Below are 26,241 nucleotides of genomic sequence, written 5' to 3'. Positions count from 1 at the left end.
CTGCATGAAACGCATCGAGAGTTTTATTTTCGTTACTTCCTCTGCCGCCTAAAAGTAACAGTCTGCTTTTTTGCTTTCGTTTTTTTTTTTTTTTTTGTTTGTTTCTTTTTGGTGTTTTACACTAAAGCACCTCAAATATGTACAACCATCTTCTAATAAAATAACAGTTAAATACTGAAAATAAGATTATTTTTTTTCCCCTCATAAAATATGCTTTCTGTATGTACACGTTTGTAGCAAAGAGGACCGAGTTGAACAGTGAACAGTTTTCCATCATCAACCATCAGTAAGAAAACAGCTTGTCTGAAACAAAACTGTCCCACAGATGCACAAAGAGAAGAGCAGCTGCGTAACATCAGCCAGTGCCACACTCGGGGAAGTCCATGCCAGGTGCCTAAAAGGTGTACCCTGTAAGGAACTGCTTCTTTTCTCCTTGGGAATGGTTTCTTTGGTTGTTGTCGGATGATCGTCTTGGCTGTACAGCACAACGGCATCCCATTAGTATGACAGAACCAGGCATATAGACACAAGCATTTATATATCCACACCAGGTGTAGCACAGCTACCTGCCCAGCTGTTGTTGCTAGAGAGGTTTCACTGTAGATTCTTTAGCACAGAGCTGCTCTTCAGAATGGAGCCTGCAAGTTCCCACTGTACTTCATTCTGTTCTTCAAGAAGAACTCTCACTGATTTCCATGCCCATTCTGGTTACACACAGCTATCTTCCCACCACCAAGAAGGGAACCTGAACACGTTTCCATATTGCCAGGGTAGCAGCCTTTCTCAGAAAGGTCCTTGAAACTCAAAATGATACAGGCTTGGAAGAGAAAGCAGGCTGTACTGCATCACCAATTGTGCCATAGGCCCCCAGAAGCCAACCCAAGACACAGCTCACAAGAGCTCCCACTTTGCAAACACAAAGACTCGGGCAGACTACAAGATTTACTGCTGGGATTTAGCTGGGAGCATACAGCTGAGCGCTCAGCCAGCTGAACCTGGGTTGTGTGAGCCCTGTGAAAGTGATGTGTCACAGCACGGACAGAACTGTTCGGGAGTGTGCTGACAGATAGTCCAGGAAAGGAGAGAAGGCTGGTGCCTCATCTCCTAAAACACACAGGCACAGCGATTGAGAACATCATCCATTCTGTAGCAATGGAAGCAAAATCCCACCCTCTGGTCAAAACTAAAAAGTCTCTGAACCCCCAAGACAACTAGAACAAATCACATAGACAGGAACTTCACTAAACTAAAACTGAGAAGTGACTGCCGTTCTTCTAAAGGGTCATTCTTCACGATCAGAACATTTGATGTGAAGTAAAAACTTCAGGCCATTTGGATTTGAGTATTTGGCTTTGACAGAGAAGTCACGTCTCTGCTAGTGAGTCCCACTGGTTTTGAAATTGTGGTCCAGTACTCCTATACAAAGGTACTGTGGTGTACCCTCATTTTGCATAGTTACACAAAAAAGACAGACAGTAGAAAACAAGATCCTCCATCTCTCAGACTCCGCTTAGAATGTTAGAAACGCGGCAAAAAAAAGACGAACGAAATAGAAGAAAGCAAAACCCACCCATCAGAAAACTGGAAGATCTGAAGTCAGTCTTACAAAATAGTTTATAAAATTAGCAACACTACTCCACTGTGCAAGATTCACAAGAAAATCAGTGCTACTCCCTGTGGAAGTTCAGAAATCAGTGCTCTTGTTCTGCAGTTAAAGGTCCACTCAATCCAACTCAATTTCTTCCCGTGGCTCCAGATTTTCTAAAGATTTTGTAGGGCACAATTATTTTATTGAAGTAGAAAACCAAATGTATGTAAGTGAAATTAGATATCAGGCAGGTAGATCTGAGCCTGAAGGAGAAACAGTAATTAAACAGCGACGTCACCTCACCTTTGGAGTATGTTTTACGAAGTAAACAACACTGAATTTGATGTAACGAGGAAGACTGAAAATGGCACAAGAACAACATTTCATGCGTAAGAATAATAACTAACATATGCTGAAGGCATATACTCCATCAATCTGTGTTCCACAGGCAAGAATATCTCCCTGTTTTTGCCTATTAGGAGAGTAGGCTCCTGCATTGCTCAAAAATATGTTCCTAAAATCACTGACATGGCTATTCAACAGTGTGATTTATTGTCACATCAAAATATATTTCCAGTGCAATCTGATTGCCGAGGCAGTGTTCCTGATTCAGTGTTCCCATGAGTTGATGTGAACCACAACACAATCAGCTTTCTTCAATCCTTGAATTAGGTCATTTTAAAATCAGCAGATCAAAGCCTTGTTAGAAATGAAGCTCTAAAATGTACAGTGTAACCAAAGCTTTTATGAACTGCCTAACATATATGCATTAAGGCAAGACAGAACTGAAAAAGTACTGTGATACTAAAGACGATACAGTCACTCCTGAATTTATTTCAGTTAAAGCAAAGATGGGTTTTTTTGTTGTTTTTTTTTCTCTATTTCCCTTAAAATGGCAGCACAAAGAAAAAGAACATAATCACCTCCTTAATAAAGATGACATTTAGTTTCTAGAAGATGCTGGAAGTGATCCAGTGCAGGCAGAAAATAAAATAAAAAGACTAAAAAAATAAAAGAATCCATCAGAAATGTGTGAAGATATCCTTGTAAGTGGGGTAAAGTGAAACCTGGAATTGCTTAAGTCTAAAGATCCTGCCGAGGGAAATGACAGCAGAACCGTGAACTTCTCCGATTAGCGGCCTTGGAAGATACCAGCAAAATAAGCCCAGATAAAACACCTTATAAGAATATTTGTACCAAGTATTTATTTCTCCCCCCCCCCCACCCCCCAGAAACACAAATTAATAAAAAAGGGAAAAAAAGCATATTTCTTTTCTGGACCTGGATAAAAGAATTATCATTTTTCATCAGGTAGTTTACAATCAGTGGGATCAGTGGGGAATAAAGGAACAGTCCAGGTTCCCTGACGGATGCGTTCAGGGTGTGCTCAGTAGCTGTCTTTATCAAACAACTTTATTTACAACTCAGCATCATCCTGCAGTAGATCTGCATCTTCGTCATCCAATAAAAGGTCAGCATCCATGACTTCATTCTCTTCCATGACGCCACCTAACTCCTGAACAACGTCGTCGTCAATGTCACCGACATTTCCAACATGTTTAACCAAACTCATGTGATCCAGAGGGATCAAACTATGCCCAGCTGGCCCAGTAGTTCTCACAATAGTGGCTGCCATTTCTGCCGCCACTGCAGCTTTCTGAGCCTTCTGCCTTTGCTGTTCTTCTTGTCTGTGTGTCTTCATATGAGCATTGCGGCTTTTGATTTTGAAAAATACTCTATAATTTTAAAGAAAAAAGAAGCAGATAAAAGTACATTGCATTTGATGAAGGGAGCCAAAAAACACTCAACAACCTATCAGTACATTTGCCTCCTTGTTCTGAAATAGAAGTCTGCAATGCCATGGTGAGAATTTCAGGGACAGACTACCAGATTTGTACATCCTGTCAGCATCAAAATGGCCCACTCTGACTCTGCTGAAGCTATTCTGCAGTTCCCACAATTGCTTCAGTATCTATGCACATCCTAACTCTGCCTGAGCTCAGTTTCAATATATTCTTACACAAAAGGCAGAAAGTGAAGGAATCTCACGTTAGATGGATAAACTCAAGCAAAGAAATGGAGTAAGTTACCCACGCCCATGCCATGCAAGTCTGTAATGAAGCAGGAAACTGGAGCGTCACATGTAGGAACACTAATAGAGATGTAAATTAGATGAAATGCTGCAGGCAGGGCAAGCATCCAAATTGTCATGCAAACCTCCAAACTGTCGTGCAAAACCTCTGAAGAATTTGGTAAGAGAACACGACGCCTTATGGGGAAACTGCTCTTTTGAGACCATGAGACCAAAATAAATGGTTTGTTGCAATGCTATTTGTTTGAAATATAAGTAGGCAGATGTGGTGCAGTAATGCAGACAGTTATGTTCACTTACTTGCCACATTCCTTACAAGGAAAAATTGTTGTTGGGTCAGTCTCGCCACTAGTTGTGCTGTGGGCAGGTGAACTCTTGATGGAGCAGTACCCGCTCTGTGTACCAGATTTCTGCTTAGTGCCTGCAATGGTGCATCGTGGCTTTGTCACCTGATTTGTACCTCCATGAATGCGAGCGTGGCCATTTAGTGCTTGCCGGGAACTGAACACCTGATGGAGAGTAGAGTGGAGAGAATTAAAAGTAAAAATCAAGAAAGATTGCACTGCAACAGGAACAGCATGAAGAAGTGTAAAGAATGCATATTGCAAAATACAATTGTACATGTCAGATATGCACACAAAAAATGTTCCTGTTCAAACGCTGGTTGCTTTCAGCTATTTCCCATTAGAATTAAACTAACTTAGTCATAATAATAGAAAAACAGTGAGCTATCTTACTATTATAGTTGTTCAATAAAAAGGTAATCAGGGCTGTCATTATATAGCATTTCTCATCCCTACTTCATGCAATTCTATGTACAGATCTGCACACTGCCTCTATTGAATGGGAAGGGATTTCAAAGCAGACAAAATCATTTGTCTGAAGATATTCAGGAGGTATCACTGGCCAGGAATAGCCTAAACATCTGATTTCCAAAAGTTACTGTATGTTAAGATATGAAGCCCCTGCTATTATTTGAAGACATCAAACACACGTACAGCACCACAGTTTGGCATTTCACAGATGAAAGAGGATGAAGAAAGTGAAAGACTCTGAAGGGTAGGTAGGTCTATAGGTCCAACAAGAGGGATAGCTGGTGGGTCAGGAGACTTCTGCATTTCCCTTTCTTCCTTTCTGTCTTCTTCAATCTCCTCATCTTCCTCTAACACTTCCTCTTCTCCACTTGTCTGAAATAGATGGAGCATTTAAGAAATACTAGGAATATGGTGAAGTACAGACACTAGTGGATAGCAGTACATAGCCAAGTCTGCTTCCAGGGTTCATTTTTTCCCCATCCTGGCTGAAATTCTGGTCTTGCTGAAGCTACCACAACTTCATGGATAACTTACAGGTAATGAAGCTTCACTGCTGCACTCAGAATGCCCTCCAATTATAGTACAGAGCTCTGTTCCAGAAGCCTACAGGTGCCAAGGTGCAATACTACCCCCCCACTTTTAGGATGGTGATGTACACTAAATATTCATAGTCAAATTAAATGACTTACCTTAAATAATAATAATAATAATAATAATAAATCAAACATGCCTCTTAAGAATGCTTGGAGTACCTGCAATTCAGACCCCACACACTATGAATTCATGGCCAGTCTGTATAAATGCTACATTTATCACAGTGTCTGAGCACTTTTCAGGCATGTGTGTTCCCACTACAGTCCAGGAATACAAAACCTCGGTGTAACTGAGGTACCAGAATGTTCATACAGAATACAATTAGAATGTTCATACAGAATACAATTCAGAAGTATGAAATAACAGAGGTCAGAAGAGACCCATGTCACCCAGCTCAACTTCCTACCCAAAAGCAAGATAAATGTCAAAATTACCAAGTGTTACATGGATATGATTTCTTCTAGACTCACCATGCATTCCTCTCTTTTCTTCTCTAAGCGCGTTCTGTGTTTCCGTCCCCAGCGCAGGATTTTCTTCCAGGTATAGTAGTATTCCACACACTGTGCAACTGTCTTAGACTTAACCTGTAGTTAAATAATTGCAGAAATAGTTCAGTCTCAAGTTTTCATTTTAATTCAACACAACTTTAACATACCCTGAGAGGAAGCTTTTACTTACCAAACATTCAAATGGAGAAACGTGTTGGAAGAAACCGCGGGAGACGAGTCTCATGCTATCATGATCAACAGGTCTCGTTTATTAGGTGTAACAGCATCTCATTTATACAGTCAGTAATAAGCTCATGCATATTGCAAAAGTAAAGCTCAGGATTGGTGGGTTACATATTACTTCATCTGACCTTTGTGGTTAGCCTTATGGTTACTTTTCTTCACAGCTATGCCTACACATTGCTACACATCTTGTTTTTCCCTTTAGGCCGTCCTTGCCTCTAGCTACATATTCTGTCTTTAGCTACATATCCTGTCTTTCACATCCTCAGCTTTCATTTCTCCTCAGCTGCTGCCTCCAGTCACGTACCTTCTCTTACAATTTAACTAATGGAGTTTCATCATGTCCTTTCTCACGAAGCCATTCTGCATAAACACTCTCCACAGAAACGAAGGCAATTCAAATACAACAAAAATACATATGCAGAATCTTTTTTTTTTTTTTTTTTAACTTTTTATTTTGCAGTCAAATTTATGTTGACTATTTCAACTCCAGTACATTTCCCTGGAATTCTCTAGACTCCAGCTGGATAATGACCGAGGTTGTTCACTTATAGCTCACAAGTACACAAGGACAATATCTTTGAGAATTAAGATTTGATTTTCAGAACCCCAAGTGTTTTCCAGCATCTTAGCCAACAACCAGGGTACTTAATTCTGCCCTGTGACACACACAGTTTGTCCTTTTCTCTTTGTGACACAACACGAAAATGAAGCTCCAACACAGTCTCACTTTAAGAACACGTTTCAACCCTATGGGGTGCAAGGCACAACACCTGTGACATGGGTAGCAGTTAACGAACTGCTGGAGAACACAAAGGCATTAGTTAGTCACCATGCGTATCCCACACTCACAACGCCATGGCTTGGATTTCAGATGTGCCAGCTTTTACATATAATAACAAGAGGAACAGATGATTTGTATCTTTTCACTGGTGCTGCAGTTGCAGAAAGAAATATATCAAATGGAAAATACCACTCCTTATAGCATCCTTCTGCCTGCTACTGGTTCTATGCCTGCAATAGACTGGTCTATCACTGGAGGGAAACTGAAGGGAACGGAATGCAGCAAATGGAAGAAAAGAGTGGGTAGGACAGAAACCACCTTACCATTTTCTGTACAAATATAAAATCTTTGCTGTAGGTGGACAACGCCTCTTTGAACAGCCTCCTTTCTTGATGTGTCCATTTGTCAGAGCCTTAAAAAGACAACACACGGAGTGAATTAATTAAAAGCAATAAAAATCTACCACCTTTATGTTGATGTAACACCAAAAGTGGGAAACCTCAAGCACATGCTTGTGACTGCGGCTACCCAAGTGCAAGTATGGCTGTACTGACTCAGACTTCAAGTCCACCTAACCAGCGCTCTGTCTCCAGCAGAGACACAGGCAGTTGCCAAGGAAACAGTAAAATCAGGCCAAGCAAATACAACGCCTCTCCATAACTTCTCCCAGCCTCTGACCACTTGCAGTTCAGGGGATTTCTTTAATCTGTCGCAATGTGATTATTTCGTAACCATCCTTCTAAGTGCTGATGCAATCTTCTTTCCAATTAATTAGGTCTCTTGCCACCACAATATCCTTTACCGAAGTGTTCTGCAGACGAGTAGACCTTCTGCATGAAGAAACCACCTCCTTTTCTTCGATTCCTAGCTCCCAAGTAGCTTCGCTGGGTGACCACTTGTTCTTCTAGTCAAAGAGAAAATGAACCCATTCTTTACCTTCACCTCCATGCTATCTGGGATGACATTTCGCTTCTGGCACTTTATTTTTTTCCTCCTCCCCAGACTAATAAGCCCAAGTCGCTTCTACACTGCTGGTCATGACTGTTGTCCCTCTGTAGAACACTTTTCAGTACTAAAACATTCCTTTAGAGATGCAGTGACCAAAAAGGCAGATAATACTCAATCTGCAGACGTGCACAGTGGCATCACCATGTTCTCTAGTTTCTTAGCATTTAACTTGTGGGTTTTTTTTTTCCTTTAAGCTGCTGCAAAATACAAAGCTGATGTTTTCATAGAACTACCATCATAATCCTAAGGTTTCTTTCTAATGGGCAAATATCACCACAGAGCTCATCATTTTAGATGCAATGCTTGTACTGCCTATTCCTACATACACCACTTTATCTTCAGCTACACAGAAGTCCATCTATTGTTTAATTCTCCAGACACTAACTCTCTAAAAATCCTTCCCTTTGCAGCTTTTCACTTGTATGGCTTGAGGTAAGACACAAATCCTTTGTGATTGAAGCCTCAAGTAGAAGGAGAGGGTACAGCAGTATGAAAATCATGCAAAGCCTTTCCTGATCAGTTAGCGGAAGCTGTATATAAAGCTTTCAAATATTATTATTCTGTTTGCTTCACCAGCCTAACTGCCCATGAAAATGCAAAATCAACATTTAAATAGAAATGAATGTGTGCTTCCTCAGTATTGGTCAAACAGAAGGAACAAGGAATTGCTCTACTGCATTAAATACCAGTGTCTTGATTGTACGAGTAGGTATCGCATACATTAACAGAAGAATATACAAGAAGCCATGTAGCAGATGCCTTTGAAACGACTCCGTGAAGATTCTATTACAGTCTGTCTGAGAGTATGTGGAACTTTCATCATTAAAAGAAATCCCAACTATTCCTGTCAGTGTTACCATTCTCCACACATACGCTTGCCTCTGCATTGAACTCAATTAACTTGGGCTTGCCACCATGTGTGGTATTCAACCACATAAATCTAATAATATATACATTTTTTTATTAACTGCGAATGTTTTGTTTTTCAGTGTCAATTCCCAGGCTCAGAAGCCTACAGAGAGTATCTCACCACTCTGTTATATACTGAAAACTACTAAATTAACTTTTCTGCAACCTGTTTTCTGTACGCTTTTCCAGTACTGGCTATAAGCATGCATTAGCTATTTCCACAGAGATTTACAGCAAAGTCCTCGGTCTAAGTGTCACAAAAAAACACCGGCTTCAAGTAGCAAATTTTATTTATTCTGTTATCACCCAAAGATCTTTCTGCTGACACACTGCCTTGCTGGCTTCCCCTTCCTGAACCAGCGTTGTTCTCTTTCTACACCGCCTGCTGGTCATCTGCTTTTGCCTTCCCTTTGCAAAGGTGTAAATGCACGGATTCAGTCTAGAAACCTACTCTACTATGCTGAAATAACATTTTAAAAAGCTTGACAACTGCCAAGGATGGATTTTAGTTTTCAGCAAACATCTCCAGTTCTCTCCTGAAATAATAACAATAATAATAATAATGATAAAAATCACTTCTTTGAACTAATTCTATTGTACAACTACGAAGAACTCAGGCCTTACAGATTTTCCCCAATAGTTACGGTATTAGCAGAGACCCTTATAAGATTATGAGGGTTAATTGGAAGTAACCTAATTAATAGAATAAATCCTGCATTAGGAAAAGAAACAGAAGAAAAGCTGTTTTTAACTCTGGTTGCTGGGAAACCGTTTTTGCTCTTGTTAGCTTGAGGGAGACATACAGAACGTGTATAGAGAAATCTGCAATGCAGCAAGAAAGAATTTTGGACTTAGGAATACAGACCAAATTTTAAAGCTGGTCTTTAGGCTTAAACGTTTACTATACATTTCTGCCATATTAAAATACTGCTTTTACTCTGATTAACTCACAGAAATGTATTTTAAGGATTTGGAGGCTTTTGGCCCAATCTGTGGGTTTCAAGGGAACTACACCTCCACTCAGGGAGCTCCCCTGGAGAGGCAGCTCAAATTTATTACATTCAGCATATGTTGGGTCTGATCCACACACTATAGCATCTATCAGAAGTTTTCAGACTGCCTGAAGCACCCTATTTCAGAGACCAGCTTTCCTGCCATTCTAACCGCAGGAGAACTTCAGACCTGAGCAATTCCACTGCTCCAATGAAAAACAAATCAAGCATCTGAACAAGCACCCTTCTTGTATTGGGCATGTGCTCCCTCTCTCTTCCCTAATGCATCATCCAGACAAATTATAGAATCATGAAATAGAAGAATGGTTTGGGTTGAAATAGATCTGAAAGCTCATACACTTCCAAGCCCCATCCCCAGCTTAGGCTGCCCAGGGTCCCATCCAACCTGGGGCCAAGGATGGAGCATCACAATTTCTCTGGGCAATCTGTTCCTCTGAATCACCACCCTATGTGTAAAAAATGTCCTCCTAGTATCTACTCTAGATCTTCCCTCTCAGTTTAAAGCCATTCCCCTTTATCCTATAACTATCAGACCAAGAAAACAGTTGGTCTTCCTCATGTTTATAAATTTCCTTTAAGTTCTGTAAAGCCACCATGAGGTCTCCTCAGTGCCTTTTCTTCCCCAGCAGACAGCAAAGGATTAGGATGAAGAGATTAGGGTGTTCTTCTGAGCAGACCTCAGTCAACATGCCCCACTATCTTGGTGAAAGGTCTGAAGTTTTACAACTTCCTCTCACAAACTAACAGGTTTCAATGACAAGCCATCACTTGCATCCTTGTCTGAGGGCAATGCTGAGTCTGGATATTTACTGTCTGTGGTATCAGTTGATTCTCAAAGAGTTCATTGTCATGCTCCATTGTGGCCTACTGCACCTTAAATTGTGGCTGTTCCTGATAGCTGGTACCTCTGAACACAGAGCACGAAGCCCAAAGAGTTAACTGAAACAAATACCACTTGAAGTTATATTAAAGTATTCCAACATTAGATTTTGAGAAATTCCCATATGCCTCGAGTGGCTGCTTATCAGCCACAAAGACTATAATTCAAGAGCTACACGGTGCTACAACATAGCTGTCAATGTAAGCGGCAATCACATGCTGCATTCAAGAGCATTATTAAGTAATGCTTTGTCTTGTTATTTTCTGTTGCTTAAATCCACGCTGCTGAGATTTTGTTGGGCTGTAATACGCAGACAATTTCTTTTCCTCCTTAAGAAGCAGAGTTACTCTAATGTCCACAGGTCTCAGTGCTAGGTACAAATATTAGTATTTTCCCATGCGAAAGATGAAATAAAATGTTTTCTAGCTCCTCCCAGCCTCACAATAATACACTTATTACAAATTTGCTTCAGCAAAGGCTATTGCTCCTCTGCCACACAAGCAGAAATTTCTCATCTGCTGAGCCAATTGAGCCTCTCGCTGATGATGAGGCTGCTGGGATCTCTCTTCATCTCCCTGATTTCCTCCCCTGAACCACCTCACATATGCTTTGGTGTTACTTCTTCAGACAATAACCCCCAGGAACCCTAGCTACAGCTCCTGGCTGACATCCGCCTCCATCCAGCCCCACATCCATCCTTTGCACTGCAATGGAGTTGTTTTCAAAGGCACAAGGCATCTTCCTCCTCTAAGAATCAAATCTGATCTTCACCCTCATTCACTCTTGTGATTAGACACCACCAGACACATTTCTGTTCTTGTCTCGGGTCCCGGCCAGGAGTTCATTACAAAAGAGTCCTTGTTACCTAGGAATCTCTGCAGTGAGCTGCTACAGTCAGCAAGTAACTTGATTCTACACTTAAGTGACACAACGAGTATAATTGGAAATGAGTATATGACCCTGAACATTGCGACTGTCTGACGGACTACCAGAAGATTCTTGGCTTACGTCCACCAGAGCCTAAACTGGAGATAAAGTCTTAAGTCCCTTATGTAAAACTCCGTGTGTCAAAGTAGTTGTTAGGCACTACACAGCCTTGAGCAATAATGTGGTCTTCTGCAGAGGAGGGACATTGGCTACCTTGAGCAATGCTTAGGTGATGATAACATCACTCTGTGTATTTCACAGAGCACTCCCGCTCCATAACGAAAATGAGATCCTTGCTGTGTTTGTTAAAGTTGACACCATTTCAAATCTGTTTCTTTTAGGCTAGATCCATGCAAAAAGAGGCTCTGCATTCAGCGCTAAGACACAAGAGAGCTATAGCACTGTCTCTTTCGATGGATGCTCATGATTATCACATTCACTTATCATACCACCACATCAGAAGAGAAAGGCATTACAGCAGACATTCCACACCAAAGCAGGAAAACCTTACTGTTTGTAAATCAACAATCTATGAATAGTAGCACTTTTAAAAGAAGATTAACATATTAAATTTTAGTTAAAAGAAAAGTAAATACCCAAGGCAGTTTTAAACCTGCAGAACCCTATATAGAAACACGAACATGGGGTTTCTGTACATTAGTACAGAAATTCTGTACATTAGTACAGTACATTCTGTACATTAGTAAGGCAAAACCATCAAACGTGTAAACAAAAGGCTCTGGAAGTACCACTCAGCACTGTCCATATCACCCTCTATTAGAGGCTGCCATCCCAGCAGCAGACAGCAGAGAGTGCAGCGGGATCCCACACACCAGCCTGGGATGCCAGCCTTGGACTCTGGATACAGAGCAGATATGAAGATCGCAAGGACACGTACCAGCATAGTGGTAATTTGCCAAAGGATGACACTTCAATCTCACTGGCTTCCTCAACAGCAGCTTCTCCAGAGTAACCTAAATGAATAAGTAGAGGGAAAAAATAAAAAGCATTAGCAAATGCAGTCAGTTGCTGCATATATTTGTATGTACAAGTCTGTTTGGAGGGATAATATGAAATCAGTTTGTCTTTTTTGTTTGCTTTTTTGGTCATAAAAAAAAAAAAATCTGAACAAATTATTCCAAACCCCATTAAGTCTGTAGGCCATGTCAGAGCAACTAGTGCACACTTGTCTATCCTTAATTAGCACAAAGGTGGCTATCATCAACTTCCAGCAATTCTCTCCCTTCTCTTTGCATCAAACCAATGTGATTATCGTGTTAAATTTGATAGTACTAACACTAATATTTAATGGCTGATTTGGTAACTTTTTTTTCAAACATCTGCTTATGTCACCATCTGCTAAGAATGACACCAAAATAATTAATTCTCATTCGGATCATGCAGACAGATGACTTGGGGGATTCCTGATTTTTATCCCTGACAATGCACACCACCACACAGTAAGCTTCAGTTTCTGTCCGTCACCTGTCTCAGAGCCCTCAGGTACACCTAATGGAGCCTGAAGAAACTGAGATGTGAGTTAAAGAACACTGTATCAGCCAATCCTGCCAGATTCATTGAAGCCCTGTGTTCTTTTGTATTTTGTTTTAAATCGGCTTTCCAGAATCTGGGGCAAGGCCTTGTCTTTCCTGAACGCTGGACAAAATGGAGGTTTAGCCTTAGTAATGTTCCCATCGCAAAGCTAATGCAAACATTTGAAATACATTATTTATATGAGAACTGTATGCAATTACCTTGCAGTTCTGAACAAATAAGTAGATGTGATTGCTGCTACAAAAACATGGAGTTTTTGTAAGGGCTAAAAGAAGACTAAGCACTCTGTGGACAAATACAAAGCTTGTGAAATATCAGGTCTGGAGAAAGCACTGGGAGACAGTCAAAGCCCCAAGGCTATAAACTAAGTAATCTTATCTATCTGCAATATACAGTAAGCCTTCAGAGAGGCAGTGCTTTGAAATTTAAATTTATTAAAGAATAAAAGGGAAAAGTCATTCCCCAAAAATGTTACAGGATGTTTAAAGCATCACTGCTAATCAATCAGAAATCTCTTTTTTATATAACCGTATCTAAATCCATTTAATAAAGCATGCTAACTTATCTGCAAAGAGGAGCATCTCTCCCTTTTCAGCTTATCTTACCATAATATCTCCTTTTGCCTCAAAGAGAGAGTGCAAAGCATATTCTGAGTTAGTTCCTCCACCAGGTAACACGCTGGAACAGCTCATATTTAAGAGGTCTTCCACTGTCAGAAACAAGTCCACATGTTATTGCCAATGCAGTACCTGTCAGTTAACCTGAGACAAGGATCCTGCAATGTCACTCACAGACAAAATAGTTAAGGGCAGCAGCTTTCATATTCTCCCTCCCCAGCAACTATCTCCTGGTTTCAGGATCGCTCTCTGAGGAGAGGATATGCCTGGATTTGCAGAGTGCACCCCTGGGGTGTGATGGGGTATTACAGAGCTAGAGGCAGAGGTCTGGCTGTGAGCAGTGGCTTGCATAGGCATATATGGTCAGTGATGTTGTTGCACCATGAAGACTCCAACCAGGGCATAGACAGAGAAATGTACTGCACTAAAAGCAGGAACAAACTCTGCTCAGGTCTAGAAGGAGTCACTGAGACAATCAAATTTTATCTATGTTATGGCCACAGGACAAACCCAGCAGCCACCTTTCATCTGTGATCTCTGCCCTTATGAAGCAGTTCATTGCCCAAAAACCTCAGCAATGACCTTTGCCTGTTGGCTACCAGAGAACACTTCATCTGCACTTCACTTTAAGGGCCTATGTTATTCTGAATCTGTAATATGTAGTTCTGGTCTGCCTTCTCAGTAATTAATGCTCTCTTGAATGTTTTGTACAGTATACAAATGAAAAATCAATGGGAATTTCTTCAGAAGGCACAAGCTGATGTAAGAGCTTCTAAACCAGCAAGTCATTGTACCTCTTTGTTGGAAGACTTTGTTCTCCAGTTCTGGCCATGGTTTCCAAACCAGAGTAGCCTTGTGCACATCTTTCTCCATTAGCAATTTGTCCTGCAGCTCAGGAATATCAGCCTGGAACCTGGACCCAATATTAATTCGTCTGTAATAACAAACAAGCAAATAAGTATTCAACTATGCAATATGCAGAAAAAAACAGAAGTTGCATTAGTGTTTATTTAGTTCCCAAAAAAAACTTTTATTATACTGGAGTGGCAGGAAATTGTGCCAGATTGCTTTATGAAATGCTTTACTCTCAATACGATAAGTATTTTGAGTATTAGAGAGAATTGATCTCCTGGGAGGAAACTAAAATTTCAATGCATGATTTAAACTATATCAAGACATCGTACCTTACAGATAACCTGAGCAAGCTTATACACATACTGCCTAGCAAAAAAGCTAGATGCAGGAAACACTTTCTGTTCCACACAAAAGAGAAGAAGGATGTTACTGCCGGGAGAGCAACCTTGTTCAGACTGCCCCAAGGAACCCACCACACAACATCTTCCTCCAAAGCTCCAGAGGCAACATATATATATAAGCAAAAGCAGAGGAGCAGCACACATTTTTGTGGCCCTTTCCTTGGACATTATCAAGTCTTCCACTTTCAGCAGCTCCAACTAAGCCTCTCCTAGCATTTCAGAACCATGACATCCATTTCTCCCACAGGTACTGCTCCATCACGCAGTAGTACCCTTAAACACATCCAGTCCAACTCTACTTGCTTGGTCCAAAATACCTCATGCACAGATCCTAGGCTGAAGCTCGTCTACAGAAACAAAGACAAAAGAAATAATGTTTTTCTTACGGTTCAACAGTCTGTTCACCAGGCCCAGGCGTCACTGGAATTACACTTCCATCAATGCTATCTGAAACAGAAAAGGATTCCTGAGTTTACAAAGTATTTTGGTAACAACTGTATCCCTGTTGATTCTCCACCTCCGAGGCCACATTGCCACATTCCTATTAACATCCTGCAGAAATCAGACATCAGGGTACATATCAGTACATACAGTCAGCAGCACCTGGGATATGTTTGGCTCAAAATTATCTTGTTCATGCATAATCAGGTACATTTCTCATGTAAAAGGGCAATTAGGCACAATACGTGGGATTAAGAAACAGCTGGGAAGTTAAAACAAGTTCACTTTAAAGGTCATAGCATCAATAACAACCAAAAGTTTTCTGTGTTCTGCTGGTCTGCGCTAGTCAGGCAAGTAAAACAGCTGAATATAAAGAACACACACAATATTTTAGGTACCTTAAAGCAATCCTTATTTTGGTATCTGGACCTGTAATTGCATATAAAGAAATCAGCCATACACACTTCTCTTTGAAACATAACTTTAGTTCTTTTTTCCTGTTTCTATCTGAAAAGAGGTGGTTTGCTGTCAGTACGCTGTAAGTTTACATGGCTATGCAACTGTAATTCTGTAAGGCCCCCTGCAATGCCTTAGCCCTGCCTCTGACAGTATCCATCAACATTACATCTTTGTTATACCTTCAGTACCTTCAGTACCCCTGCCCCCCAAAACAACAACCCTGCAGTCAGGAGTTTCCATTTGGCTTCAGTTTTTTTAGGAAACTAATAACTAGATTTTAACAACATCATAAGAACATAAAAGATTTGCACACAGACCTTCCTGAAGGAGAAGATAGCCAATCCCAATTTCTAAATAGCTCCAAAAAATAGTAGGCAGGCGGACAGGAAGGAGATTTTACGACAAATTTGTGAGACTAAAATAGTTCCGAATCCATGCCTTCCCCAGAGCATGACACAAGGCCATGGCATTTACCTTGTTCTCTCCAAGAAAAAGCCACTTAGCATAGGTAGTTCATGTCTTTTTATCATTTGTTGAGCATTGGTGCAATTCTGCACCATAGAAAGGAAAACAGGGGGCTAAAACCAAACCAGAACAAGTTACAGGAGTTTGTTGCATGGCTGTTGTTGGCTCTAAAGTCAGTGGTTCTGATGACAGGACAGATATCAATTTGCCAGCTTGCAAGCGGTGAGTAGGAAAAATGACATGAGCTTCTCTTTTTCTGGATTACAAGACAGAGGTGGTGGTCTGGTGAGTAAGACTTTTAACTTGCTTCTTGAGTTTTCATGTCAGTAACCTGCTCATTTTACAAAGCTATAAATGAATTGAGAGGATGGCAATGGGAGCTCTAAGGCATTCTCGTGATAAAATATACAAGCATCTGGTGACCATGTCTGAAGTGACTCAGAGTGCAGCTACCACCTTCTTTCTACTGGGAAAATTCTTCCGTTCTATTATGGAAAAATGACCCTTTCTCAGTATTTAGATATAGAAATAGTCCACATTGCTATAGGTATCAGAAACATCTTAACTTGCACAGGTTTCTACTACCATGATCAAGTATGATTAGGCAACCTTTCCTGTGAAGCATTGAACAAAATCAGAAAATTAATCCTATGTCTTAAAGCAAACCTTTTCCTTCCACTTCAGAAGGAAAAGATTTGTATGCAGTCCTGGCAGAGGCAGACCCCATTGAAAAATCATAGCTTTATTCACTGGTTAGGTTTCTCCACTCACTTTATGTTTTCAGTGCCAACTCTACAGAATCCAATGCAGAACAAAGAAAGATGCATTTTTATGGCATTGTAACATAATGTGAACATGTAAAATCATCAATGAGATAATCCTAGAGAAGAGCACAGAAGTATTCACTACATAACTGCCACATTCCAAACATAACACTTACTGGACCGACAGAGGAGCACCCGTGGAGTTGGTGTCAGTGGAGTGAGTGGCAGCTGAGTGTGCGAGGTGCTATGAGATGACGTGATAACACTACTGAAGAGTCCAGACCCATGCCGAACAGGACTAAGCATTGGTGGTGGAGTGTAGGGAGGGAGCTCGTGTGTCCGATCCAGCAGATGGTCTCCAAGGACACGGGGAGAGCGAAGCTGGCTCTGGTACAGTGTGGCACCAGAGTGGGACATGCTGAAGTTGAAGGAAGGAGGAGGTATGAAGAGAGGTTCAGGTCTGTGCCGATATTTCTTCTTGTCTGGTAATGGTTTGAAGTTTTCTTCCAATTTTGCAGCATTTTGATGAGGTTTTTTGCTAATTTCCTACATGAAAACATACAGAACTTTAATACTTAGCTATGCTTAAATGTGGTTTGCATTGCACATAATCCCCTATAGCCTAGGGCATATATTACAGCCACAGTAAAGCTGCTACCAGTGGGCAGTTATTTGGGTGCTGCCACAATAACTCTGGTCAGTACAGAAGCTGGTCCTACCCAGAAGCCACAGGGGAGGGAGGGAAGTCAGGAAGAACTGCCTTTCCCTCCTGCATGGATCCCTCTGGGTCAAGGCAGGGCTGAGCCTCAGGCACTGACTTGGGGAGGCTGCTGCTATGGCTTTTAAAGGTGAAAAGAACAGCCTTCCCAGGGCTACAACCCTTTAGCTCAACCACAGCACCTCAAGTACTTCTGTTTGCACTGAACACATACAGGCTATTGGAAGTTGCTTCCTTATCTAGTCCCACTTTATATGTTTTCCAGTGCATTTAGTTCGTTAGACCAGGAAGGACATATGAGCTCAGTGAAATTACTGCAGCACTCAGCAGCAGGGAAAGAAAAAAAAAAAAAAAGTAATAAATTCAAATTCTTCAGCTCTTATCACTGCATTCCCATCAGTTTGAGTACAGTCCAGCTGCAACAAATCCTAAACTTAACTCTCTCCTCTTTTCCTGGAGGAAAAAGGGGTAGCAGTCACCCACTTGGGAAATTAAGGTGCTCTAATGCTCTAGAATTTAAACATTAAAAATCATTTAGCACTAAATACCCAAAAACCATAGAAAATAAAAGGTACAGAATTTGTGAATCCTTAAATCTGGATTTCTGGGCACGAGCAAGAAAAACGTTTATAGGATATACTTTAAACATGGACAGAAGCTGGAAGGTGAACACGTCATTAAGTACACTACCTCCAGGCGTTCAGACTGTAGATCTTACTTAGGATTAACTTCCAAAGCATTAGACAGATACTCCAGATGAATTACTCCAGAACGTCTGCATCATTTATAAATGCTATTACTATATAAAAGTAAATGACTATGATGTATGTTTAGACAACACGCATCTTTACACCATGGGTGGTTCCTGAGAATCACATTCACCCAATAAAACTCATGTTAGAGAAGCATTAGCACTGTCACTCTTTATCCCTTATGTTAATGCATTCCAGCTTGTGGAAATGTTTTTGATTACAGAGGTCCTGTCCTCTCTGTTAGATCATGGCTGTATCCTCTCCAACAGCTGTTGACATTTTTGCTCTCCAAAAGTTAAGTTTCAGAAAATTCTTCCTTTTGTAGGAAAAACAAAACAAAACAAAACAGAGCTGAATTTTGTAGTCAGAGAATTTTGTAGATAATGAGCATTCAGAATAGCAAGAGGATGAGGGTCACCTATAACCAGAGACACATCCCATCATCATGGTAAACATACAGCGTTCAACAGAAGTCAAGGGGGAAAGCTCCTAAACTTAAGAAAACAACAACAAATACAAACTAATGCTAAGTACTAAAAGAGATATGGACATTCATAGCTTTCAATGTAGAATCACGCCAGTACCCATCTGAGGCTCAAGGAACTGGTGCCCATTATTCAAGAATTTATGCATCTACCTGTTGTCCTGCACTGACAAATGCAGTCCTCACTGGACTGAACCTATCACCTCACCATCCTGTACTCTTGCTGTATATTTACTTTCTATTGCTATTTGATTTTCACTGATTGCATCAATTTGTGAGTGCTTTTCTGGACAGCTCAAAGCACAGTACAAATACAACACAGCTCCCGATCTTTGGTATAAAAAAAGTGAGAGCATCCAATAGCACAATTCCTCAATGGAAGAAAAGGGAACTGTAGATCTTTTGATCTTTGAATATTCCCAGTGCTATCGCTTATATAAAAGATAGGATCTAGAAAGGAAACTGTGAATTTAGTTTGCTTGGGCAATGACAAAGGCTTGCAAGCATAATTTTGAGTGAATGAATGCGCATTTAGCCAGACACTGGTAGATTTAATCACAGTCGCTTTATAAATGCTGCAGAAACACACAAGCCCAAGCCACCTACTCTGGTGTCTCCAGAAATCTCCCACTCAGAGCTCACGAATTCAGGAAAGACTGTCCCTTTCCTCTCCAGAAACTAGAAATAGTAAAGTGAAGCTGCACTGCTGAGTTACAAGCTAAGTGCTGTGACATGCTGCTTCCACAACAGAATGGAAATTAATGTGTAAAACGTACATCTAAATGGAATAAAGATTTTCTGCATATTTCAATTGATGTGTATGTCCAAAAGAAGGGTCAGGAGAGAGAGATAAATACACTAATACTATAGCCACCCACAACTGTATACGTTGTTGCCTCGTCTTGAGACCGGATTCACGAGGAGAAGGAAACAAAAAATCACCAGAGCATGACTCTACATAATAGAGATAATACTGTAGCGTACTTATACTCCTCAGTAATCCCTTATCATGATGTAGTCTGCAAGTATGGATTCAAAGAAATGAGCAGCATCTAATCCTGTGCTGAAATAGGAAATAAACAATACTGCTTGCTTCAGGACTCTTCAGGAAAACAATAAGGAGCATTCTCACATCTCATTCAAGGGCTCATCAGTTCCTTGTGCTGCCTGACAATTTCAGCTTTATAAGTAACATGAAAGCAGTAAGCATAACTACTTTTCCTATGTCAGAATTCCCAGTGATTAACCCTTAGTTCTAATGCATGCAGACAGAAAGGGAAAAATGACTTCATTGTAAAACTCAGTCGGCAAGCTTCATACTGGCGTACAGTACACATTCAGTACTGCACACTGCTTTCCTATTTACAGCTGAAATGAGAAGCACATACATCTGATTTAAAAAACAGGAAGAAACAAAACTGCTGAATTTAAGCAGTAACATAAAAACAAAGCAGCCTGAAAAGGAAAAACAAACCAGTAAAAAGATACTAAATCCCTTTGTTCTAGTGGGATAAAAAGAATATCACATTCCAATTTTGAATGCCTTGTTTTCAGCTGAAGTCTCGATTCCTCAGTAAAGAGAAAATTAATATTTCCAAAGGTCTGAGGAAAAAATGATACGATGCCACGGCCTTTCTTTTTATTAGGCATCTCTAAGATTCTAGAAGGTGTTCTAGAATATGGACATTCTAGAACACAGCAGCACTATAAGCAAAGGGATTTAACAGACACAGCAGACTTAGCGGCAAGAAACGCAGCACTCACAGAGGATGAGCAGGGGTTGGCCACTTTTGGACTGCACGGTGGAGAGAAAGTCATCTTCACGAGAACGGGCATCTCATCATCTGACATAGAGTTGGCAGGCTTGTCTTTGACTGTGGCAGTGCTGGCAGAGGGCTGAGTGCTGGGTTCGGGTGACAGAAGCTTTACAGGGACAGACACTGGCATGACGATGGGTGCGAGGCTATCCACCTCTTTAGGCAGCGGCTGCTGTGGTGGTTTCTCTCCTTCATCCTGTACAGACAATTAAAGGCTTTCAGCCCAAGTGAGGGAGGGCCACTTCTGGATTGATAAACTATACAGTGTATACACTGTGGCTAAGAAGAGGCCAGGGTTACAATACACACAATAGCCTTGCTTCTTGGACTCTCTATCTGCCTTGAAGGAAGCTGACAGATTACTCGACTCCCATATATGATTTAGCCTCGGTGACAAATAACCACATTAAGCATCTTTACAGGACCACTTGCAGAAGGGGCAATAAACACATGCCCTTCTTTTATCACTATAAAGGCAGAATTCCCCATCACTCACGTAGAACCAAAAAGACATAGTGCAACCCTGGTAGCTCTTCAGCTTTCTGTAGTACTCCCCCATCATGAGAGAATTTTTAAAATATCAGGACACCGAAAAACTGATGGGACAAGTTGTCTTTACTCAGAACAATTCAAACCCACATTTTTCATTTGGCTTTTGTTGATACCTATTGAACTACAATACTTTGGAAGAAAGCTGTCAAAGATTCAACAATCCTGCTCCTTCAATTAAAGCCTGGGAATGCTTCCAATAAACATCCCTTAGTCATCCAAGGAGTCCAAACGAAAATAAGGAAGACTTGATGTTCCTGATATTTCTGATATAATAAACAAACACGAGGGGAAAAAAATTCAGAAGCTTGTGCCATGATTTTGTAGAGTGTTTCTGTAATGTGCACAGAGACACAAATGTTCTGTCCTCTACCATCTCTCACTTTCAGGTGAGACTGCAAATTATCAGAATTATGTGTGCTTTTACATAAACGGGGTGTGACATAAAACAGTGCAGAGGAGAACAGGTATGATAGCAAAGCAAAGCATAGCAAAGCAAGCAAACATCAACATGGAGAGAAGAGAATCAAATACAGAAGTAAAATTAACTGATACCTGTTTGAAGTTAGGAGACGTTCTTACTCCTCCATGAGACCTCATGTGACCATTCAGAGCAGGCAAACTCTTAAATTCCTTCAAGCATACTGAACACGTTAGCTTGTTCTTCCCATCAGCTCTCTCAGGAAGTGTTTCTCTGTTAGGGCCACTATTGTTATTTGTGTATTTTTTTAAGCATGGAACAGAAGAAGAGACATCAGTTTGGCATGTTCCCTTCATAGCAGAGGAAGCTTTTTTTGTCAAGGAAGTCGATACATTTTTACATCTATACCTTTATGAAGCCACAGGTAAGCACTGGGTGAGTGTTCTAGAATACTAGGTGATAACTTAGATCAGTTAATCCCAAGATAGGGAGAAGGCAAGTTTTGAGTAGAACATGCATGTCAAAATGTGACCCTTGGTATGGATAAATCCAAGACTCAGGAGAACGATTGTGACAGACCTTCATATCCCACACACTTGGATGTAATGTCCCTACACAGGGCAGACAACAGTGCTGGAAGACACCTCAAAGCTGTAAGGTTGAGATCTTAAAAAAGCAACAACCCAGAAGGTCTCTGCTGCTGAAGTACAACTGCAAACCACGCATCATCAGCCCTACTCTTAAAAATGCAGTGGTGAGCATGGACTGTTCCTTTTTTGGTTTGGTTTACTTTTTGTGGGTGAGGACAAAGCATTTGATTTTATTATGGAGGGATGGGGAATGGAAATCACACAAGCTTATAGACACAAGGTACTAAGATAAAGATGTTTCTAGAAAAGAAACATCTATGATCTTCATAGAGGGCATTCCTCTCTCTTTAAACTGCAGCACTCCTTTGTATTTCTCACATTTAAACCAAAAACACACACAAAAAAAACCATAATACCTTTGTTCTGGGGACAGTGGCTGCAGTCTGCCATCTGACAATTGCACCTGCCATTATAGGAAGAGTGGGGAAAAGAGGGGGGAAAAAAAAAACAAAAATAATTTTTCAGGAAATACTGACATATAGGTTCTTACATATACATACATATGAAGGTTCTTACAGCTTTATTATTGTATTTTGCATATGCTTCTACTAATACTGCATGCTTCTGAATTGAGAATCTTACATTTATCCAGCAAGTCAGTGTCTCCACGAGCACAGCTGGTGCAAGCTCTCTTACACCCACCTCCTGTTCAAAGGCTTTCCTCTGCTGCAGCAGTATTTCCATTGGAAACAAGGAGCTAAATCTTCATGCACATTCAGGCATTTGAATGTTGAAAAATGAGCAGGAGCACCTCGACTCCGAGCTCCCCAAACCCTCTCATGAGGGAACCAGTAGCCTCCCAGCAGCAGATTCATGCTACTGCCCACCTGGCCCAAAGCCAACGCAACAATGCAAAACTCTGTTAACAGTTCCCCAAAACAACCCAGCAATTCCTAATGCTCACATCTTGACGCAGCCCTACATAGCATTTCATTTCCATACCTGGCTGCTTTTTCGCTAAACAAGTTTGGATAGGGATCCAAAATGTCACCTACCTGAGGCCACCCAGGGCCAGGAGAGTCCTGCTGAGAGCTTTTGTTGTTCAGATGTGCTCCTGAGGGTGGCAAAAGAGTTCGATGAGGTACAGCATTACCCGCAGAATTAACCTCCGACCGTGCAGGATCCTCCGCTGTCCCCGGTGGAGTGAGGCCGACGTGGGAGTTCAGAGATGGAGCTCTGCCCTCACTTGTGTATTGCTTCTGCTGGTCGTGCTGCTGCAGCAAACCCTGTGGATACAGATGCCTGTACTGCTCGTGGGGATCCTGGTAGCAATACGGAGGCGCCGCACCCAACTGGATGAGCTGCACAGGATGACTTGGATCCTGGGGGTACTGGTGGGGTTCATGCACAGTCTTTGGATCGGGTTCCCTGTGATATGGAGGAAGCTGAAGTTGCATTTGTTGCTGTTGTTGCTGTAGCTGCATGACAGGTTGCGTTTGGTAATACTGAGCTATTTGCATCGGACACTGTCTCTGCTGCTGCTGCCGAGTTGGCTGTTGCTGCTGCTGTTGGATCTCATGTACTGAGAGTCGCTGATGTCCCTGCTGTGGCTGAGCATAGTACTGAGTCTGCTGCAAGTGCTGCATCTGTTGCGGTAAGAGCTGCTGGGACTGCATTTGTTGAACATGTGCCTGTCCTTGCTGAAACGCAGAATGAATCTGCATCTGTGACAAATGCTGGTAGTCATAGTACAACTGTTGGTGCTGCATGACTTGCATTTGTTGCTTTTGCTGTGTGCTTGCAAAATTCTGGTGTGTCTGCTGTGGCACTGGTTGGTATCTCTGTACACTGGAAGTTACAGGCTGTTGCTCAACTGCTGGCTTCTGGGACAGAAGCTGCCTGAGCGCACTGTCACCAGAATTATCTGCCATCGAAGTCTCAGTGTGTAAAACCTGAGCCATGTTGTTGACTTGAATTCTCAGATTTTGGTTAGCAAATACTTGTGTAAAAGAGTCCAATTTATGCAGGACCCCACTGGTAATTTTTTGTGATCGATTTTCACTGGGTTGAGAATAAGAATATTGGTATCCATCGTGAGATTCCCCCTGCCCGAGGGGGCTCCACATTGCACTTTGATTACTCAAATTGTTCCGCACTGGGACATGGTTTCCTGAGCCAGAATGCGTCCATGTTTGTCTAAGTGTATCCATTGACCCAAGACTTTTTGAGCCTACAGGCAAAGCTATACTGTCTCTTGAATCTTGGGGAAACTGGGGGGAGAGAGGGGACGCCTGGGGAGCATCTATAACAGATGTCCCATAACTATGGTTTAGAGATGGAAGGGAGTTCATTTGGTGTTGGTAGTATAAGTTCTCATTGCTGTTGGCAGTATGGTTAGTTTTATACAATTGCTGGTCCCCCATTTTTGGTCACTTCTGTTCCAATCTTACAGGCACGCGAACCATTGAAATCTCTATGAACCCTGAGATAGCTGAGTGTGGGAGAGGAAGGGGCGGGAAGAGAAGCTAGGATTACTTATAATTCAGCATGTGCGTGTGCAACAGAAGGACAAAGATTTCCTCCAGTCTGTCAGTAATTCCAATCAGACTCAACGTTGCTTCACATCTTCAAAAAATGGACCACAGCGCAAATCTTACACACACTAATAGGTTCAGTGTGCCAGGCATCTACGGAGTAAGAGAAAGAAAGAGTAAGTGCTGGCCTTCTATATAACGTGTTATTGTTACTGCCTCAAAGGAAACCAAAATCTCCTAATTCAAAATGAACAACCATATGCAAAATTGTAGTAGCTGGGCTACTCCAGTGCAGTTAGGTTAAGTTAGGTTACTTCATCTCATCCCATTATCCTGCTTCATACCTAGTTCTCACATAAAATCATTCTGCCACATCCAAAAAGTCCCACCAATTTTTTTTTCCTCCTCATATATATGAACATTCAAGCAGTGCTAGCTGGCCACATATTGCTCTCTATTGAGTAGCTCTAGCTTACTATCAAGCCAAACTATCTTTTCTAATGTGGCTAGTTGTCAGAAGCAAAACACATTTTATAACATAAAATAATAACAGATGTCTCCACAAAGGTCTGAAAAGGCAAGTAAAACAAAAGACAGGGCTTTGAACAAAGTTGACACTACTCAGATTACCAGTACCTGTAAAGGACCAACACCTAAAAGTACAAACAAAAAAGTGAATTGCTGCCCAGAATTTGCACAGAGAACCGCAGAGCTTCTCACAACTTCCAGGGTACCTACAGCATGTTCTAGTGGTATGAAAATACATTGTCACTGATGAATAAGAAGCAAGACTAATGTTCACTGCCGTAACAACAAACAAACAAATAAATGGCTTGGATAAAGGGCTTGGAGAATCAACCCTACGAGGAGAGGCTAAGGAAGCTGGGGCTGTTTAGTCTGGAGAAAAGGAGGCTGAGGAGAGACCTTATCGCCCTCTTCCAGTATCTGAAGGGTGCTTACAGTGAGAGTGGGGCAGGTCTCTTCTCACTGGTGACAAGTGACAGGACGAGGGGAAATGGCCTCAAGTTGCACCAGGGCAAGTTTAGGTTGGATATTAGGAAACACTTCTTTACAGAAAGGGTAGTTAAGTACTGGAATAGGCTCCCCAGGGAGGTGGTTGAATCGCCATCCCTGGATGTGTTTAAGAGCCGTTTGGATGTGGTGCTCAGGGATATGATTTAGCAGAGGGTTTTCAGAGTTAGGGTATTGGTTAGGCTGCAGTTGGACTTGATGATCTTCAAGGTCTTTTCCAACCTGGGTAATTCTATGATGATTCTATGAAATAAATACCCCAAACACAAACTACAACCAAAATTCACAAGCATAAATACTCGAGTGCATCTGTGCTTGAAGATTTATTTGGCTTTCTGTTTGGAATCAGTTCAATGCTAAAACCAAATAGGTCCTTGAAAATCACAGAATCAACAGAAATCTGTTAAAGTCACTCATCTTACAGCAGGGATGCTGATTTCCAACTTC

At 41.3% G+C, this 26,241-nt stretch overlaps 1 protein-coding gene across 5 annotated transcripts in view; it reads right to left on the bottom strand.

The window, feature by feature from the left end:
• Positions 1–110: 110 nt before the first annotated feature.
• TRERF1 (transcriptional regulating factor 1) overlaps positions 111–26,241 on the bottom strand; it is a 103,037-nt gene continuing 76,906 nt past the window's right edge. For 4 of the 5 annotated variants that reach the window (XM_072330797.1, XM_072330798.1, XM_072330799.1 and 1 more), the window contains 14 exons: positions 23,284–24,915; positions 22,645–22,691; positions 21,773–21,923; positions 20,616–20,864; positions 17,074–17,443; positions 15,155–15,215; positions 14,307–14,446; positions 13,501–13,604; positions 12,240–12,315; positions 6,928–7,016; positions 5,560–5,673; positions 4,679–4,867; positions 3,981–4,189; positions 111–3,324 (listed from right to left, as the gene is read on the bottom strand). In XM_072330797.1, the coding sequence (XP_072186898.1) occupies positions 3,006–3,324; positions 3,981–4,189; positions 4,679–4,867; positions 5,560–5,673; positions 6,928–7,016; positions 12,240–12,315; positions 13,501–13,604; positions 14,307–14,446; positions 15,155–15,215; positions 17,074–17,443; positions 20,616–20,864; positions 21,773–21,923; positions 22,645–22,691; positions 23,284–24,651 (3,486 nt within the window). In that variant the 5' untranslated portion in view covers positions 24,652–24,915 and the 3' untranslated portion in view covers positions 111–3,005. The remainder of the gene's footprint in view (positions 3,325–3,980; positions 4,190–4,678; positions 4,868–5,559; positions 5,674–6,927; positions 7,017–12,239; positions 12,316–13,500; positions 13,605–14,306; positions 14,447–15,154; positions 15,216–17,073; positions 17,444–20,615; positions 20,865–21,772; positions 21,924–22,644; positions 22,692–23,283; positions 24,916–26,241) is intronic. The other variant, XM_072330802.1, reaches the window with a different exon arrangement.

Source organism: Excalfactoria chinensis, chromosome 3 (genome assembly GCF_039878825.1).
Source record: "Excalfactoria chinensis isolate bCotChi1 chromosome 3, bCotChi1.hap2, whole genome shotgun sequence".
NCBI classification, from domain to species: Eukaryota; Metazoa; Chordata; class Aves; order Galliformes; family Phasianidae; genus Excalfactoria; species Excalfactoria chinensis.
Note: the sequence above shows the minus strand (reverse complement) of the source record. Positions and strands in the feature narration are given on the sequence as shown.